This window comes from Thunnus maccoyii, chromosome 4 (genome assembly GCF_910596095.1).
Source record: "Thunnus maccoyii chromosome 4, fThuMac1.1, whole genome shotgun sequence".
Classification (NCBI taxonomy): domain Eukaryota; kingdom Metazoa; phylum Chordata; class Actinopteri; order Scombriformes; family Scombridae; genus Thunnus; species Thunnus maccoyii.
Window position 1 is genome coordinate 9,271,001 of NC_056536.1, and position 19,263 is coordinate 9,290,263.

Here is a 19,263-nt window from a genome sequence, read left to right on the forward strand (position 1 = left end):
AGTGAGTATCTATTGGCCCCTACAGGGGCATGTTTAACTACAAATTGTGTTTACTTGATATTGCTGCAGTCTGTGCTCCAAAGTAAGCCATACAATTAAGATTGACTTTTTACCTTGCATGCAGCCAATGGTTTCTATTCATTCCAGTACACTAAAAATCACATTGCAGACCATTGAAACTAGAGGTAAACCATCACATCACATGTTTGCAACAAATATTCCAAATACAGTCATACTATGTGTAGAATATGGAAATTTCCGGGTTTGGTGCCCTCGCAGTGGTGGCATCAAAAAAGGCATCAGAACATACATGCATGACTCTACACCCCCTGAAAGAAACACATACACTGCACTAATATTCACTGTGATTGTATCATTTTCCTACAAACAAAAACATGTCACCATATAAATTCTGCACATAGTGACTATAAGGGGGAACTCCACCATTTTTTATGTTAGATATCTGTTTACAGTACTACTGCATATTATGTGAAAAAAGTTGCATAGGGCCTTTTGTGGCTCCAGAGGGAGCTGTGCAAAATCTGATAAATTGCTTCCTCACAGTCTATCAGGAATATGGCAGAGTTGCCTTGGTAACAAGGCTCCTGCTCAGCTTGATTGCAATACAAATTATTGTCAGTGCTTTTTTCATGTGATTATTAAAACTCAGGAGGAGAGCAGGTAAACATGGGTCAAAAATAGTGCCTGAAACATGGCAAGAAATGACAAATGAAATTAAGTATCCATATGATTTCCATTGTCTCAAAACACTGTTTTTAACATATTTTCCTTCTGTCCATTAATCAAAATTGTTGGCCATCTTTTTTTTGTTTGTCCCTCATGAGTGTTGCTGAGAATGTTTATGCATTGGAGACAGATTTTAAACAATCTTTGTAGTTTTGGCCATCATTTCTATTGGCTATGACAACATTGTACTCAGTGCATGGCAGCATCACCAGGGCAGACTGACATAAATAAGAGCCGCATTTTAATTAACTGGAATTATCCTTTAATCATTCCCAAACTTGAGAATGCTGCGGTTCAATTTGAAATCTGAAAATCTCTCAAGTATTTCCCTATTTATTTTTTATTTCATAAACAGAACAATTCTATGTGAATGTAGGCCTACGGCACTGCAGTGCAAATTAATAATCCTTCAGAAAATATCATTGGAACATTGAATCAGGCCAACACCTGCATATCTTTCAACACATACATTTTGATGCAGTTATTACAATCCATCACAGCTGGGCTCATTGCTGTGTAATATTTGGAGGTGTTCAAGTCCATAAATTGACATCAAAAATTTCTGGACTTGTGAGAGTGAGAGAGGCCATGTTGCCATGATGACAAAGGTTGCATAACTTTAAGGAAGTATAAACAACGTTTCAAGTGATTATTTTCACTCAAACTATGATCTTTCCCTGACCCTAATCAAATGGTTTTGTGCCTAAACCAAACCAGACCTTAACCACAGCGTTGTCACACCATAAAACATCATTATTTTTTAAAAGTGATTTGTAACGGTTTTGGAAAGCCAGAGTGCATTACTACAGCTGCTAGATGGTGTAAATGTAACTATAGTTTGTTTTTGCTGTCCTGAATTTTAAACCTATACTGTTGTTGGTTTTTTATGAGAATGTGTTGCTCACTGGATATGAATTACATGTTGAGTAGCGTTACATTATGTCACCTGCAACTCACCTAATGAGAAGGGTTATGTTGCTGCATAGCAGCTGTCAAAGTCTTGATGTCTGGCTGAATGGACATCAGGGATCAGAGATCAGGCCCAACAGTTTATGGAACTGAGACCTGTAATGATCCTTATTATGGGGGGCAAATGGACTCTGTATCCAGCTGTGTTGCTCGCTGAGCACGGGGAAGTGTTCCTGGAACTGCCTCCTCAGGGTTTGCAGGTGCTTTCTGCAGGTTGTGATCTGCCTCTCCTCTTTGTTGAGAAATTCATACAGATTGTCAAAGAACTTGTAGTTGTTCTTAATCACTCTTGTGTCGCACAGCTCAAGCTTGCTATTTGCTGAAAGACCTGATGTGAGGAGGTAAGGTTTTCCTGGGGTTCTCCTCAGAAGACTCGGTCCCCCATCCAGGTGTTCAGTGCGTGGTCCACCTTTAACACGGAGCTGGAGTTGGGCTATCTCTCCATGCCCCCCACTGGAAGCTGGTCATCTGTGCCCCTCCCTCACCATGGAGAAGCCCCAGCTCCCATCAAAGCCTTGCAGGCTAATGGCTAGCTTAGCCGGCAAATCATACAAGGCTGCTGCTGAATAATGTATGCCTGCTGCAAACCTACAAGGCTAACCTCCTCTGCAAGCTACAGGGAAACACCATCTCAGAGACATATGTGGAGCTCCACAAGGCAACAGAATTCTGCCTTACTTTGACGAAGGGAGCAGCCCAAAACGCGGGACATTGGATGGGGTTTTTGATCGTCACTCATCAACACTTGTGGCTAAATCTGCAAATGTCAGAGAAATAGAAAAACAGGCCACTCAACATGTTGGTCCCGTTGTGGATTCGATAACCCACAAGTAGCAGCAGAATGACAACGCTCCCATGGGTCACGACGCTCTAGCTCACCGCTGGCCAAATAGCTAGCTATATGCATTCCCTCCTTTTCCTCTGTTACAGCAGGTGCTGGACAAGGTCAGGGAGGAAAAGGCACAGGTAATCCTAATGGCCCCGCACTGGCCAACACAAGTCTCTTTTGTCAGGGATGCCATGGCCTCTGCCATTGCGCACCGACCCGCTGACACAGGCGAGGGGAGAAATCTTCATCCAGCTCCTCAAAAATGGGAGCTAGTTGCTTGGCCCCCGAGTATGAGTGTTTGTTGGGCAAAGGTTTACCTCTAGAGGTTGTAGAGGTAATCCAAAATGCCAGAGACCCCTCCACTAGCACTCTTTACTCATACAAGTGGAAAATATTTGAGCGCTGGTGTGTTGAACAGAATGACGACCCATTTCACTGCAATATCAGTGTTATTCTGTACTTCCTTCACAGCCTACAACAAAAGGGTCTTTTACCATCTACACTCAAGGTGTACTTGGCTGCCATCTTGGTTTGCCATGTTGGGATAGATAGCAAGCCACCAGGCAGCCATGTTCTGGCCTCACAGTTTATGCAGGATGTCGGTTTCACAATCCTAACCACTCTCTAAGTCTTTCTTAGGACTTGGTTACAGTCCTGGATGTTATGACAAGGGCCCTATTTGACCCTCTCCAAGACGTTGGACTAAAATTTTTATTTAAAAATCGGCCCTATTATTGGTGATAGTTTCATCTCTCCATCTATGTGGAGCACAATATGGCATTACGGCGCTCTAATCAATTGTTTGTTTGTTATGGATCCCAGACAAAGCCCTGTCTAAAGATCCTTTGTCAAACTGGATAGTGAAGGCTATCACCTTGGCTTACTCCCTAACAGGACAAGTGCCCCCAGAGGGTCAGAGGACACACTCTACTAGGAGTGGGGCTGGTTCCTGGGCATTGTTACAAGGCATCACAGTGCAGCATGTGTTTGCTGCTGCCTCTTGGGCTACCCCACACACCTTTGTGAGGTCTTATAGCCTTGATATGACTATATAGCCTTGAGTCTTCAGTAGCTCATTCAGTTTTGAATGCTGCCACACGTTAGTAGCTATGATTTGCCCTATTTCACTTGTTAGTAGCATAGTACTGAGTAAGCCATATAGCTTAGCCATATAATGTTTTTCATTATTTACTGAAGTCTGTCCATGTCAAGTCTATCCAATCAGTGGTAGGTGTTAATGAGCAGAGATGCTCTGCTTCCGGGCCTGCAGACATCTCCAGTGGTCCTAACCTTTTGTGTCAGCAAGGGTTGGGAGTATACATATGGCGTTAATACCAACTCAAATTCGAAATGAGGTAGAACGTTTGCGTTGTGCTAAAACCCTGGTTTTACGAATGAGAATTGGAGTTTCAGTCGAGTGTACAGTCAGGCCTCACTGACACCCGTTCAGGAACTGAATTCTGGGTACTAGGGGAATTTGTACAGTCTGTGATAGTATATATATTGCTAGGCAGGCTTAGTGACATAGGCCCGCAGGGCCCAATCAAAGCCTGTCATGGCCAAGGGCAGACTTGGTTGAGTGGAAAGGGCTATTGCTTTATTCAGTGGATGCTGCCTGGAGACAGCAAAAGGCATTAGTACAAACTTCGTAAAACCAGGTTGTAGCACAACCCAAATGTTTTTGCAATCAGCTTTGCTGCTCAGTAGGACACCTCCGCTGCCCTGGCGTTGTCACTCCCAGTGACACTCGTGGATTCAATTGCTTTCCTATGGCTCAGATACTCTCTCAGCTTGTTTTAAAAAAAATCTCTAGGCTCTGATGAATATTGTTAATGTTTAGTTTCTAGATGGCGGCCTTGCTTGCATGGTTTCAGGACCTCGTTTGCTAGCACCTCTGAGCATACAGACAGGCAGGGGATTATCCTCTGGTAAATCCCAGCGATGGGTACTCACTTGAGTACTTTCTATGAATCCTTCTTTTTGTTTTCATGGTTTTATTTTGATCTTGTGATGATCCGCTTGTTGAGGTTGATTCTCCATGAACAGCTTTCCTTTTGTCACCTGATAGCCACTGCTCCATTTTAACTCTTTCCCTGCCAATGATTAATTAATTAATCAATCAATTACAATTCCCTGCCAATAACAAGCTTTAAAATACCTTCTGGATAAAAAATAGGTCAGATAAATGAAGAATAAGTTATAATTGCTTTGTTTTATTAGTTCTGATTACTTTTTAAAATGTTAATATTTAATCATAAATATTTTATGGTAATTTCAAACTTAATTACAAAATTGAATATTAAAAACTTTGGGACCACACTTCGGAAACCACTGCTTTAGGGAATTCTTCAAGTTGATAAATGGCACTTAGGGCTTCATTCATTTAAGAATATTATGTCAGGAGATGACTGATGTTAAATTTGAGTAACTCATGCAACACGACTTCGGAAAAGCTGTCGTGGCCCCTGTTTAGTTGCTGGCTTCCTGTTGTTTCCAGACTCTTCAGGTACTATACTGTTTTTGATTACACAATCGTTCTTCCTTTATGTATCTACAGTATCTCCGGACTAATCAATGCAATAACTTTAAGCTTGTCAGCAACAATGTGTATCTGTGTTATTTAACAATATCTTGCACTCTTCTACTGTGTCACTTTTCTTTCTCAGAGCAACTACACTGTAGCACTAATTAAAAGTAAAATCAGTAGACTGTTCTGCTGAAGAGTTTTGATTCATGATGGATATGATCATACCAGCCATGCACAGTCTTTTGTTCTGTTGTTGCCGCCTCAACTCAACACCCTTCAGAGTTGCGTGAGATAACAAAAGGGGGGAAGATCAGTGATGCACCACATAGCACAGCCTCACTCTATGTAAACCTGTGCTAAAAGATGGCCATGACAGGTAACACTAACACCTCCATTCCCCAACCATCTCTTGCTCTCAAACACACAGCCATGCTGACATACATGCAGGAGCACACACTACATGCACACTTACAGGTTCTGTGTCCTTCTCCCTTTCTGTTTTCCTACTCTCATCTTTTCTCTGCACCGCTCCCTTGCACACATCGCTCTCAGATAGAAAAGTGCGAATAATAGCTAATCATAGTTGGGATAATTGGGTGAACACTCTCTCTCCGCTAGACTTCTTCTCTTTGCTTTTAGATGAAAAATCTCAAAGGAGACACATTTTCAGTTTCTTTGGTGATATTTACTCTGCTCAGACAGCTTTTGGTTGGACTGCACATTATCACCCCTTAACCAAATTCATCTTCACTGACAGATTTCATTCTTTTAATCCATAAATATAAAATAAAAAAGGATCAAAAACAGAATTGGACAACCTTGTACAGCATATAAGAAAATCAATATTTTATACCAAGATATTTGCACCAGAATTGTTTGACCCTTCACAGTTAAGTTCTACATATAATATGAAAGTGTTTGATGTACATTGAATAAAAAATTAAAATGCAATGTGGAACTATGTACATTCATAAAAGTATATGCCGTAACCAAGGAGAAAATGCAACTTGGAGTCTGCCAGTCTTTGTATCTGAAGACCAGGCTGTTCAAACTTTCCAGACAAGCCATTTGAGGAATTGCCTCTTGAGATATCTCGCAGATTGTCTGTGTCAGTCTTTGTTGGTCGTTGAGACCCGAGTCTTCTCACTCAGGCTCTTCTTAGAGATTGCCATCAAGATTGTTGGCTTGTTTTTTCCATTAAGCCTAGTTATAAAAAACATCATCCTCGGATAGCGAGCTGCTGTCTACATGTCGGACAGCAGCCTCTGTAGTCACAGTGTTTCTGTCCTCAAAGGGACGATCTCTTTGCAGCTGAGCATTGGATGTCTGGGAAATGGAGTCCGCAGGTGGTGGGAGGACCAGGCTGGTCACCCTGCTGTCACCATATGTCTGGGCGTGGATACTGTACAGGTGCTGGGGAACTCCGACGCTTCCACCATCCAGCAGGAACTGAGACAGGAAGTGGCTTTGTGCTGCGGAGTGATGATAAAATAATCAGTCAAATGGTTGCTTTTTGAAAACACACATGGTTTGAACAGTGACAGCTGGGTTCTCTCAGGTTGAAGAGACTTTAGAAACTGGAGCACTTTTCTTTTTACACACACACAAACACACACACACATACACACACACACACATATATATATATTATAGAAATACTACAGATGCACTTTAGACACTTTTTTCTACCTTGCCGACGAGCTGATACTGGCTTGTCGCGCATGCCCACAAACGATCGTCTGTTCATAGCCTTTGTTGCTAAGGCTGTTGCTAAGGTTTTTCCATGTGTTGTTTGTGCTGTCCACTCCCATATTTCAGATTGGATTTTGGCTTGAGCATGCGCAGATGTATTTGAGTAAAGCACAAGAAAACTAAATTAAATCCTACTACTATAGTTTTTTTCATAGTTTGTTGACATAGCCTTCAGCAGCTTCAAAGAGCTGGCCAATCAGAACAGAGTGAGCTCCTCGGGAAGGGGGTCTTAAAGAGACAGGAGCTAAAATGTTCTGTTTCAGACAGAGGCTGAACTGAGGGGCTGTTTTTTTTAACTGTAAATCATGCAAAGATATTCCAGCAGAGCCCCAGAATATAAATATAGACTTGGAAATACGCATAATATGTCCCCTTTAAACTGGAACACTAAAGGTACCAGTTTTCTGAACCAGCTGCTGCATGGTATGCTCTATAGCATATGACTGTACATCCCATGTGAACCTATTTCTATTTAAAAATACATATACATTTATACTGGGTGTATGTGCAAGTCATTATATGTGAAATAATAAAATACATTTGAACTTAAATGTACAATATATGGATAAAGGATTCAAATTTTAATCTAGTAGTTCTATTTACACAAATATAATACTGAAAGTAGACATACTTGCAGCAAAACTAATATAAAAATGTGATCAAATAGAAAATTAAATTTAAAAAAAGACTGTTACTGAAGGCAACCATAATGTCAGGGCTTGTTTCTAACAGTGACACAAATGAATCATCTTGAAATATGTTGTGTGATCATGAAAGGGTCACCAGCAGTAGTATGACTTGTAGCATTGGTTATTGATTTATGTCGCAGCAAGCAAGTTTATAATAAAGGCAGTTGCAGCTAATTTCAATGGAGATATTTTAACAGTCTTCTTCTGTCAGATTCTTCTGTAGTTCGTATTGTGTGTGTGTCTTTTGGTATATTTGGACATTTCTACCGCAGTTTACATTTTGGATTGATTATATATTTAGTTTTAAGCCAAAGACTTGTGCGTACTGGCGTTCACGAAGCGATAGTGGTACACAATAATGAGTATGGGTAATCATGTGGGCAAAACAGACGTGCCAGTAAGTGCTTTGTGCACTGGACAGCAATTTGAAAACAAAACTAAAACTCTATAGTCAGGCTAGATGCCCTGTAATGCTGTAATTATCATCGCACCAGAAAACAAAATTGTTGGCTGTATGAGAAATGGTCAGTTTTGCTATGCTCAGATCCTTACCACTATTGGAGAAAAGGCTGTAAAGACCTGAGAGTGGCATCAAAGAAAATCACATGTTGCTAAATCAAGAGTATTTCTTTTGTACGGTGGCCTTTTGAGGACATCAGACTCCGTTTGTTAGGCTCAGCTCTAAGTTGAGGCTCAACTTTCACCAGTCTACGCTGTGCTCTGTCAGCTTCAGCTGCATTTATGCTGTGAAGTTGATAGGATTAATCATCTGGGGACTATAAATGTCTACAAAATTTCATTGCAAAGACTTTTGGGTAAAATAAAGACATTATAATCAGCTAAACCGTGGTTATTATTATATTGTAGTGGAAATGTTTTTGGTATTACCTTGTTTTTTTGTTGTTTTTTTTTGGTTCACTTGGATTCAGACACAGGGAGATTTACAAGGTTTGCACTAGACCCCTTAGAGAAATTTAAAATTGAAATAAAAGAGAAATTTTAGACAAAAAAAACAAGCTCCAGTGACACACAGATGATCCTTTTTTTGTGACAAACCTTGCAAGCTGGTGGAAGGCTGCTCTAAGTTGTCGTTCATGGACCACACATTCATGGCTGCCTCAGCCAGGGCAAACTGCTCTGCTACGCCTGAGGAACAAAAGCCACACCAACACATTTTATATTGCTTTTCTTGAAACCCCCTGTTGTTGTTTTTTTAGCATCACAAAGGGAAATTGAATAAGTGCAGTAGATTTGAGTCACTGTCATAGGACATCTTAAGGTCTATTGATTTCTGTAGATGGTCCCTCCTGCACAAGCCAATCGAACAAAAACAAAATGCCCAGAGGGATCTCAGCGTCACTTCATCTCCACTGACCACATCTTGTTTTTCATGAATTAAATTCATCCGTCTGTCTCACCTGCAGCGAAGCGAGCTTCCTTAATCTCATCCGTCATTTGGGAGTAAAATTGTTCATCCTCCTGCAGCTCGGCCCCCATCCCCCCCCAGCCTCCACCTCCTTTACTCCAACTGCCCCCACCTCCTCTGGCCTCGCCACCTCCTCCCCAACCCTTCCATTCAATCAGGTGAGCAACTCGCCCCTGGGCCATTGCTGTTGGCTTGGTGATGTGCTCCTTTATCGTGGCCACCAGACCTAAATAAGGTGAGGAGAAGGAAGGATACATCTTGATTAAGTGGATTAGATAAAAGGTAACCTGGCTGACAAGATGGGATATACAGTGTTGTAATGTTGTAGCAGAGGAAAGGAGGAGATAATGTGAAGAAAAGATAAAGTTATGGGCTATATGTAAGGTTGTACAGTAGAGTGAAGCACTGATCGAAAGGAAGAGAAGGGTGAATAAATGCAACAGTTAGGAACAGGGATGTGGAAATGGAAAAAGGAGACCAAGAGAAGGAGAAGAATCGTGAGATGATTATATCCAAGAAGATTTCCCATATTTTTTTGCATAATTCATACTTGAAAGGCGAGCATGTACCCCTGATTTGCATAACCTGAACCATGACCTGCTGCTGCCTTCTGATGTAGAGCTCCATAAAAACAAATTGGAGAGGATTGAGAACCAGATTGTAACAGCACCCAAGACAATTTTGAAGAATATTGTACATTTCATAAAACTGCTACAGTACTGTATGCTTTCCCCAAATGGACTTATAGCAGTATCTAATAGAGGTGCTGGGTCCCTGTATCTCAACAGAAAAATGTTATTAATAACCCAGAGAAATGATGGCCAAAACTACAAAGAAGTCATCATTTCTTTTAATCAAAAGAGACAAGGGTAGACAGGTCTTTAAAAATGAAGAGTTGAAGTGACAGTGGCTCGAGGAAACAATTTTCAGAAGAGGAAAATTAAACAGATGTGAAGGGACAAAAAAGGAAAGGTTGAAAAGGCAGAGGTGGAAAAAGACAAAGAGGAAGAAAGGTTAAGGTAAGAAACTATAGGGGGAAAAAAAGCAGAAAAATGTCAAGATCAGTAAGAAAGGTGAATAGGGTAACAAGCTTGGAAATGAGAAAAGTAAGAAGCAGAAGAGGAGGAAAGCAGATTTCAAAGTGAGAAATAGATATACAGTTGAATAAGAGAAGTGTGCCAAGAGAGCTGGCAGCCTGGGCTAATTGAAACTGAGAAAAACATCACGATGTGTTATTTTCATCTGAGCCCAACACCTAGAGACTCTTCTTTGTCTTTTGCTGTGCACTGTGACACCCACCGCTGCCTCACCCTGCGTTCACACTGTGACGACTCTGTTATGAGGCTCTGCTCCGGCTAACTACCGTCACTGGTGAGGAGGCTATGTGTGCATCTATTTAAGTAATATGCACACAGCAGGAAAATCCCATTTGTTTTTCAAATGGGATATTTTGGGCTTACTGTTCACACAGCTGTGTGCGAGTCATGCACCAGCACACTGAGGAACAGCTTTTTCCCTCAGGACATAAGACTCCTTAATAAATAACACACACACACACACACACACACACACACACACACACACACACACACACACACACACACACACACACACACACAGTGCAATCGAACCATCTGTGCAATATCTGAGTAATGATTGTATGTACCTTTTATTGCTTTTTATATCTTTTATTGCTATTTATATTCAGTTTTTATATTTATTGCTTTTTATACCTTTTATTCTTCTTGAATCTTGAAAGTGACCAAATCATATAAAGCTAGAAATGATTTGTAGTATAGTGCAGCTAATAAACAGTATTTAAGACACTTTTGGGTGTTTGGGGCTACAGACTAATCTACTGTGCTACTATGTTTCTATGCAGGCCTGATACTCTTCCAACATAAACCATATATAAATGGGTTTTTTATATCTGACTATAAATGGTTGGATTCATTGTGGGGTTTTTTCCATCTGAGAATAGTTTGGCATACAAGTTTGTGGGAAAACTAAAACATTTTCATTAGATAGTAGCATAATGCTTAACCCTGAGTTAAATGATTTTCACTTAGACACAGTGGAAACAAGCTGTAACCACAACACTGACATATTATCACCTTATAAAGATGATAGGGTGAAATTTTACAAATTAAATGATAAAATACGTTCTTGGCGCACACACTGCCAAACCACAAATATGAAGTGTTTTCTGATCTGACGCCTCTGTTATTTGGGCAGGTAGTGTGCAGATGTTTATCAGAGCTTGCTGGAAACAGCTGCCTGCTGTGCCTGAAAACATTGCTGATAAGAGCAGTGAGACCGAACCAAAAGTAATGTTGCAGGCAGTGAAATCAAAACAGTGAGTTGAAAGACACTAAAACTCTCCATTGAGCTGAGAACTGCTGAGTTGGGTGAAATCACTACAAGTGACCCCTTTCAAATTACACACAGTCCTCTGATCTATTGATAATATAAAATATTAAGATTATGGATTATATTAGCTTTATCAATCAGTGAAGGGAATCATGAATAATAATGCAGCTTTGTTAATGAATCCCAAGCATCCTGTTTTGATAGAGGTGTGTGTGAAACTCTGGAAACCAAATCGTTTTTGGTAAAAAAAAAAAAAAAACACAATTTCCATTATAGACATGCTGTAGCTATATGACACAAAAGTAGAAGCTGCAGAAAAATTGTAAGAAATGAATGGCTATTATTAATTGAAGATAATTATTGTGGATATATGTTGGTACTATTCATCACAAGAATTCTGATTGAAAGAGTAAATGGCAGTTAAATAATCATATATGGCAGGTGATGAATGGGTTCAAAAGTTCAAGCAAAAAGCTTGTCAACACACTCGAGTTTCTCTGTTCGCTGTAAGAAATGATTGAATTTCTCAGACTTGTTTGAGAATGTTGTTCACAGTAAACAAAGGGTCAGCCAGGAATAAGTAATTCTATTAAAACCAGACATATATTGCATTATGTGAAGCGTGACTCTGCTCCCTCTTTGCTATTTACGAGCCAACGTGGGAATAATTCAAGAAAATCACATTTAATCACATCCTGAAAGGGGTGAAATTGATAGGCTAAGTGTTTTAATTCGCCTGTTGGCAAGAAACTTGTGTTGATTTCAAGTAGTGGTTGACCAAAACAATAAAAATAACCACAGCTGCATGGTGACTATGGTGAAAAAAGCAATTAGGATTTAAACAATGTGGGACTTTAAGAGATAATAATCTCAGAAAGAGTCATTTGTTTTCTCTGATAATTCCAAAAAGTGTGGTTAGTTTGATTTCCAAGTGTTTATTTATGTGAATATGGCAAGACATCTGTAAGACACCGCCGTTAAACATGAAACAGTGCTGTTACATGGAGGAGTTTCAACCATGTTTTTCAGTTGTCCATCTTGCACGTCTGACGGAACAGATACACTTCTGTTTTCATCAATACAGCATGCAGGCCACATACATGCTCATGCTTTACATGCATAACCACAACCCAAAGCATATTTTTATGCTTGTATGTTCCTCTGCTTTGTGCATGTAAGTACAGTGATTGTATGTTGGACTCTGGGTGCTGTCAAAACACAGGTGACCTACACTCATTGCTGGGCCTGGATGCATCCTGTGTAGACAATGACTCTTTACTGAAGTTGCTGCTGCTGCTAACATGGTGCCTTTTCTATGCAGCCTGTGTAGATGTTACTATAGCTAAATGTTAGTGTCAGCAGGCTACAGTAACATGCTCACAAAGACAATGCTGCTGATGACAGGTAAATTGTCTACCAAGTTCATGTATTTAGCCTTAAAAAAAATAATTTGACCAGATGATGGTTCCCGGTGAAAAGTCAGGGGATGACCAGAGTCAATAAGCTTCATCCTTGGGGACCATGAATGTCTGTAGAAAATTTCATGGCAATCAATCTATTGGTTGTTGAGACATTTCAGTCATTTCAATCTGGACCAAAGTGATGGATTGAACTAATGACCAACTGACAGACTGACATTGGCATGCTGAGCCTGCTAGCATTGAAAAAACCCAACATGAACACATTTTTGTGGAATTTGATTGGTCAATCAGTCTGTCCGTCCATGCAACACTTTAAAAAAATAGATCCATAACTACATATCTCAACAACTACTGGATAGGTGACTATCTTGATATTTATGGTCCCCAGAACCTAAATTTTCCTCTAGTGCCACCATCAGGCCAGAGTTTCTGCTTACACACAGAAAATATCCTCTTCTATGGACAATCATGATCCCCAGAGGATTAATGTTTTTACTTTTCATTGTATGAATAAATACATTTATGATAAACCTCTTAGATTTTAATGACCCTGTTATTACCCTGTAGCGCCACCCTCAAGACTAATTTATATGTCATTACATGTTTAGTCCCACTACTGTGCTGTAAGAACAGCAAAGCTGTCATTATTTCATTTGTTTGGTCCAACACTAATGCATTTGTGGGATGTGATGATCATTTCAGTTTCTAGGAGCCGCTAGTTAATAGAATCACATCAGCCTGAAAATCTATCAAACATAATTATACAGGAAGAAAAAAAGCAGCAATAATATCTGCATGCTATTTTTCTACATATAATTATATTTGTACAATAATATTTGAGTTTCCACAGTGTGATCTGATTTGAGCAGTTAGGTTGTCAGCAGCATTTTGTGACTGTCCAAGTCTCCAGAACTCACTTTGCCAATTTAAGTGATGACTGACAAGTGATTAAGACTAAGTAAATATTAAAAAAGCTTTTTTCCCCTCCTTTTTTTCCTGGGTTGGTTCTGTCACTCCCAGAGCAGGTGTCAGCCTCTTTGCCATCTGCCTGAATGTCTGTATTTATCTAACATATTCATGAGATTTTCATGGCCTTCATAATTATACTGTCAGGGTAATAAAAGAGCTTCACTGGGGAAAGTTCAGCAAGGCATAACACATTAACTCAGATGATTAACCTCCTGAGGCAGGGAAGCAGTCTAGATGAGGCAGACAGACACAGGATGGAGAAAGGAAAGGGGTGAAAAGAGTAGGCATGAAGACAGGAGGAAGCCTGAGTCACAGGTGGAGACTAAATTTAAATGGAGAAAAGAAAATATCTGTGTACTTGTGCCTTGATTATTTGTGTCCATGTGGGTGTATTGGTGTTACTGCATGTGTGTGTGAGAGAGAGAGAAAGGGAAATGACATTACTGACCTCCCATGGTTACTAATGCAATTTCCCAGCTTGCTCTTTTCCCAGTCTCATATGTTTGATTCACAATGAAACACAACATGAACTAAACCTGTGTGTGTGTGTGTGTGTGTGTGTGTGTGTGTGTGTGTGTGTGTGTGTGTGTGTGTGTGTGAGAGAGAGTGTGTTTGTGTGTCCAGTCAATCTCACCAATCAGAGAGGAGGTGGCCAGCTCGCCAATGTCGTAGCGGTTGGTTTTGTCTGCCACATTGCCGTTGGAGGGAGTCTGGCCATCCTGCACAATATGATGCACATGAAGTAGGAGAGTATCTTTAAGGTGAAAAGTTTATATTACCTGTGGGAACTAAGAAAAATGCTCAATTTTAGCTTGTCTATTTGCATTTCTGACATATCCTCTGGGTTATGAATGGGTTTATATGTCTAAAACACTTTTTTTCTCATTTTAATCCTGTAAATGAAGTTTTGAACCGTACAAATCACCAGGAGCAGATTTATAAGGTTATGACAAAACAACATTCACTCATATACTGTGCATACAAAGACACACACATAAGAACATTTGCATACATCCTCCTCTGGTAATCACAGCCTAAGTGTGATTACTCAACCCACATATTTCCCACTTTTTTCTTTCTAGGGAAAAATGGTAATAATGACAATAACCGCCAACACGTATGGAAACCCTGCAGCCTTCACGCCCAGCCTGAATGAACTGCAATCAAAGGAGATTATTTTAAATTCAAACCCTTATAGTGTTTACATTAAAGTAGCTGCACTCAACATGGAAAGAGAAGCTGCACTTTCTTGATTGGTTTAGTGTTCTTGATCTGAGAGCTTTTTAGAAGATGGTGCAGGCAAAATGAGAATACAAATGAGTATAAGATTAGACATTAGTGTATGAGGCATGACTCCAATTCCAAAAACTGTTGGAGTGCAGTCCAAATTAAGTTTTACAGACAAAGTTTTGCATAAAAGTCACTTGAATGTAAAATTAGCAAAATCACTGCAAAACCAAGGAGATCTATGACATTACTCCGTCCTTCCATCTGTAAAACTGCCTCTTTACTAAACAAAATCAATTTCAAAAACTTCCATGAATGTTTTACAGTTGTTATTTAATATAATTATATCTTACATGTATCATTAAATAGTCTGGGTAAAACATTGTTTGGCACATTTATTTGATTTAATGCTTTAAAAGTTGATAGCTAATAGGCATATAAAAAAGTTATAAAAAGGCTGGGTGTAAATGTAATTCACCCAGTGGTCATACACTAGGTGTGAAAAAGAGTACAACTAGAGGCCAGTTTTAGTAAAACTCTTTGATAACACAGTTTTTCAGTGTATAATATGTTCCATGTTTCTTTTGCTAGTCGCTGTCCAGCTAGCCAGCAACACTAGCTAAAAGTAGCTAGATATCAACCTGCTTAATACAAAACAAAAACTGTAATTGTTTTGTATATAAAGCTAGTTAATCTTTTTTCTACTTATCTTTGATACAAGTGTTGTCGGCTTATACATTTGACTCATTTCTAATGATTCACTAAAAATGTGAAGGCTACTATGTAGCTGGATAACATTAGCTGTAGCAAAACAGAGTAAAAACGACTGATATCAAACACAAGTCAAAAGAGTAAAAAATACACTAATTCTACCTGAAATAGGCTATGCGAGGTTAAATGTCTAATTCCAGCCTTTCTTACAATATTTTCATATTTGAGAATTTGTGCTGGTGAAATTAATTTTAATAGCAGATGTTGATATTCACAACACACAAATATAGAAAAAGCTTCCAGTTTATTATCATCTTGTTAAAACCAGCATGTAATGTGACTCCAGAAGCCTTCGTGGAGAGCGTGATGGAGCCTGACTGAGAAGCAGACTGAACAGCTTATGTGTGAAAGAGATTAACTGTAAAATGGAGTCGATGTTCCTGCTTACAGCAACATTTATCTCACTCTGTAATGAACAAATCACAGAGCGATAATTAAATTACAAGCTAAATCCAAGCCATGCTGTGTTGTGTTAAAAGAAATCCAGAACATTTTCAAACAATCAGGTAATGACAACCATTATGAACCATTTTGCTTATTTCACTCTTATTCACACAAATGTTAAAAGGTTTTATTCACCCACATCACAAAAAAGCTTGTTTCTAATTAGACATGCACATAGTTTTGTTTTTTTTTTACAAAGATTTTGAGATGTCTGTCTTTAAGATTGCTACCCCTACTTCAGTACAATTTACAGCTTACAGCTTTGAATTTATAAATTTAAGAAATTCTACGTCTTTCCAGAAACAGTCTCCCCATTACTCTGGATAATCCACAGAACACACTGTCAACAGTTTTTAGGGACTACTTCTGTGGAAGAAAGTAGTTCCATTATTGTAATCCTGGTGAACCAACACCTTAAAAGTCAAATACATGTTGCTTACAGGAGGAAGATGAGGGATTTTATTCACCTTGACAGAGGATGGCTGACCCTCCTCAGTCTGTTCCTGCAGTACTGTCATGGGATGGTGGAGCTCTGTTGGGAATCAAACACAAACGCTGATGTTAGATTGAATGTGCAGGTGTGTTGGTTTGTTTTGTGCGTGTTGGTGTGTATGTGTGTTTCTAGGCAGGGGCCGTGGTCTTTAAAGCGAAAACCCAGTCGTCTCTAAAGGTCAGGGGTCGAGCGAGGCTCATATATAATGGATGAGAGACAGGGAGAGAGAGCGTGTTGAATCCATATACAGTCATTTAAATGGGGGCCTCTTTGGCACTGGCCCACACACTGCCTATTTGCTTTCTAATTGATGGTGATGAGGCTCATATGAATGACAAGAGGAAATGAAGTGCAGGTCAAAGCAATGGAGAATTAACATTATTAGAAAGGTCACACACACACACACACACACACACACACACACACACACACACACACACACACACACACAGGAATACAAGCACATGCTTGGGGTTTCCCCTGCGAGGTTTCATCAAGGCAGTTGGCTGTTGCTATGGAAATTCTACATCAACAGGAATGATACCCTTCCATTTACTTAAGTCACACATGCACACACACACACTCACACACACACACACACACACACACATATATATGCAAATACACAGACTGGTGCATGGGGATGTATCTGGTCTCTGGCCTCATCAGATGCTATTAGCAGGTCAAGAAACCCTATGATGATTCCTGAGTCAATTTCTGTCTTTTGTGGGGTTAAATCCCTCACCGACTCACACACATACATACACACACACACACACACACACATAGCTACACACTCCCGCTGCTCTCTTATCTGTTTGTCTGTAGCTTCACAGCTGCCTTCCCTCTTTTTTCCCAGCTTGAAAGTGCTGCGCTCAATACCTTCCACCTTGTTTAAAGGGACCTTTCCTGAACAAAAGCAGACTCCGTCCCACAAAAATATTTTCAGACTGCATCACAGATTTCAAGCTGAAAATAACTGAAACGTACGATGTGATATGATGTTAAATGTCATGTTACTGTCAAAATATCAACAAGAGCTTGCTCGAATGTATCACAGAAAGCTGGTATTCTTCAAATCAACTTTTATTTCGATTATTAATATAACTTATTATGATATTTGGATTGTTCTTCCTAAAACAGGCCAGAGAGCTTTTGAGATGCAACAAACACTACCCATTTTCTACCCACAGCACATGAAAACAGTGATAGAGGGCAAATATGAGAGAGAAAAATTGCAATCCAAGTCACATCTTCAAGTCACGACAAGTTGGAGATGAGCTTCGGATAGAGCTGTCATATCCTAAAGCCACTGTTGTCCTCCGCTGATCCTTACAGTCCCCCTCATCAACCTCCTGCCCCCCAGTCTTGTTTCTAAAGCAACAGATTCACTCAGATCAAGAATAGCTGCAAGAGGGTAGACAAAAATAAATACGTTTTTGGATGAATGCATTCATTGCAGAGTTTGTGTTGTACATGCTAATCATTCCTGTGATGGATTCACATCTGTTAATGTATTTCAGGTGGTTTTACCCTCCGTCTCTGCTGTCGAGATGTCAGTCGGTCCTGCCTGTATCCGGCCACAAGATAAAAATTTCAAACTTTTGCTGTGATTTACTTGATTTTCACAAACACAACTATCCCTGGAAAACATGATGTAACTTTCTGAAACAGTTCTGCTCCTCAAATGTTTGCTGGCTGTCGTCAACACTTCCTGCAGGTTGATCTGACCCTCAATCAGACACACGGACGTGGACGCACAAACAGGTGGCACTGACCTTTGTGACCTTTGCAAAGGCAGGTACCCATGGTCTCAGGACGGCCGGGCGGTTATCTGTTGACCATGGTGACTTGAAGATGAGGACTTGGGTGAAAGAGAGGAAGGAAGGAAAAAGAGAGAGAGAGGCGGCAGCTGTAGCACAAGTGTCAGTCAGCAGAGGAGCAGAGAGAAGTGAGGAACTGATGCAGGGGGAAAGTAAGAGCGGGTGCCGGATGAGCTGTTGGCTGATGCATTGGATGACTTCCCTGTATAGGAGGAGAGAGGTGAGAGAGCGACACAAACAAAGTGTAGGGAGGGAGGACAGCGAGAGGGAGAGAGACAGAGAGAGAGACAGAGTGAGAGAGAGAGAGAGACAGAGAGAGAGAGAGAGAGAGAGAGAGAGAGAGAGAGAGGGGAAAATGGGGAGAAAGTATGAATGCCTGTTTGCTGACGTTATTGAATCCCTCCCCTCTACTTCTCTATTCTCCTCCCACTCTATCCTTCCTCTCACTGGGGATGGAGGGTTTGATGATGTGCAATATTCAAATTCTATTTTAATCTCTGCAAGAACATTGCTTGTTGGACAGTAAACAATACTATTACTAATGCTGCTGCTACGAATGTGCATTGTATCATTGGCACTGTCATTGTATATCCTATATTCTTCTATTATATATTAAAGTTACAGTATATAATCATCTATCTATCTAATATAACACTCATTCACCCTTACAATTATTGTAAGTATTTGTAAAATAAATGAAAAGTTTTTGATATTTTTAAGGTCTTCTAGAAAGGTTTTACACCATTGATGAGATAAATAAGCAACATTATATATGTGTTGTTGACTTGTTTACAGTATGATGTGTC

At 39.9% G+C, this 19,263-nt stretch overlaps 1 protein-coding gene across 1 annotated transcript; it reads right to left on the minus strand.

Moving 5' to 3' along the window:
- Positions 1-5,850: 5,850 nt before the first annotated feature.
- fam131c (family with sequence similarity 131 member C) lies at positions 5,851-18,704 on the minus strand. Its single transcript, XM_042409909.1, has 6 exons — positions 18,413-18,704; positions 16,609-16,673; positions 14,334-14,418; positions 8,932-9,165; positions 8,570-8,659; positions 5,851-6,544 (listed from the first exon to the last, which is right to left on the minus strand). The coding sequence occupies exons 1-6, from the start codon at positions 18,441-18,443 to the stop codon at positions 6,276-6,278; spliced, it is 774 nt and encodes a 257-aa protein (XP_042265843.1). The 5' UTR covers positions 18,444-18,704; the 3' UTR covers positions 5,851-6,275.
- Positions 18,705-19,263: the final 559 nt, after the last annotated feature.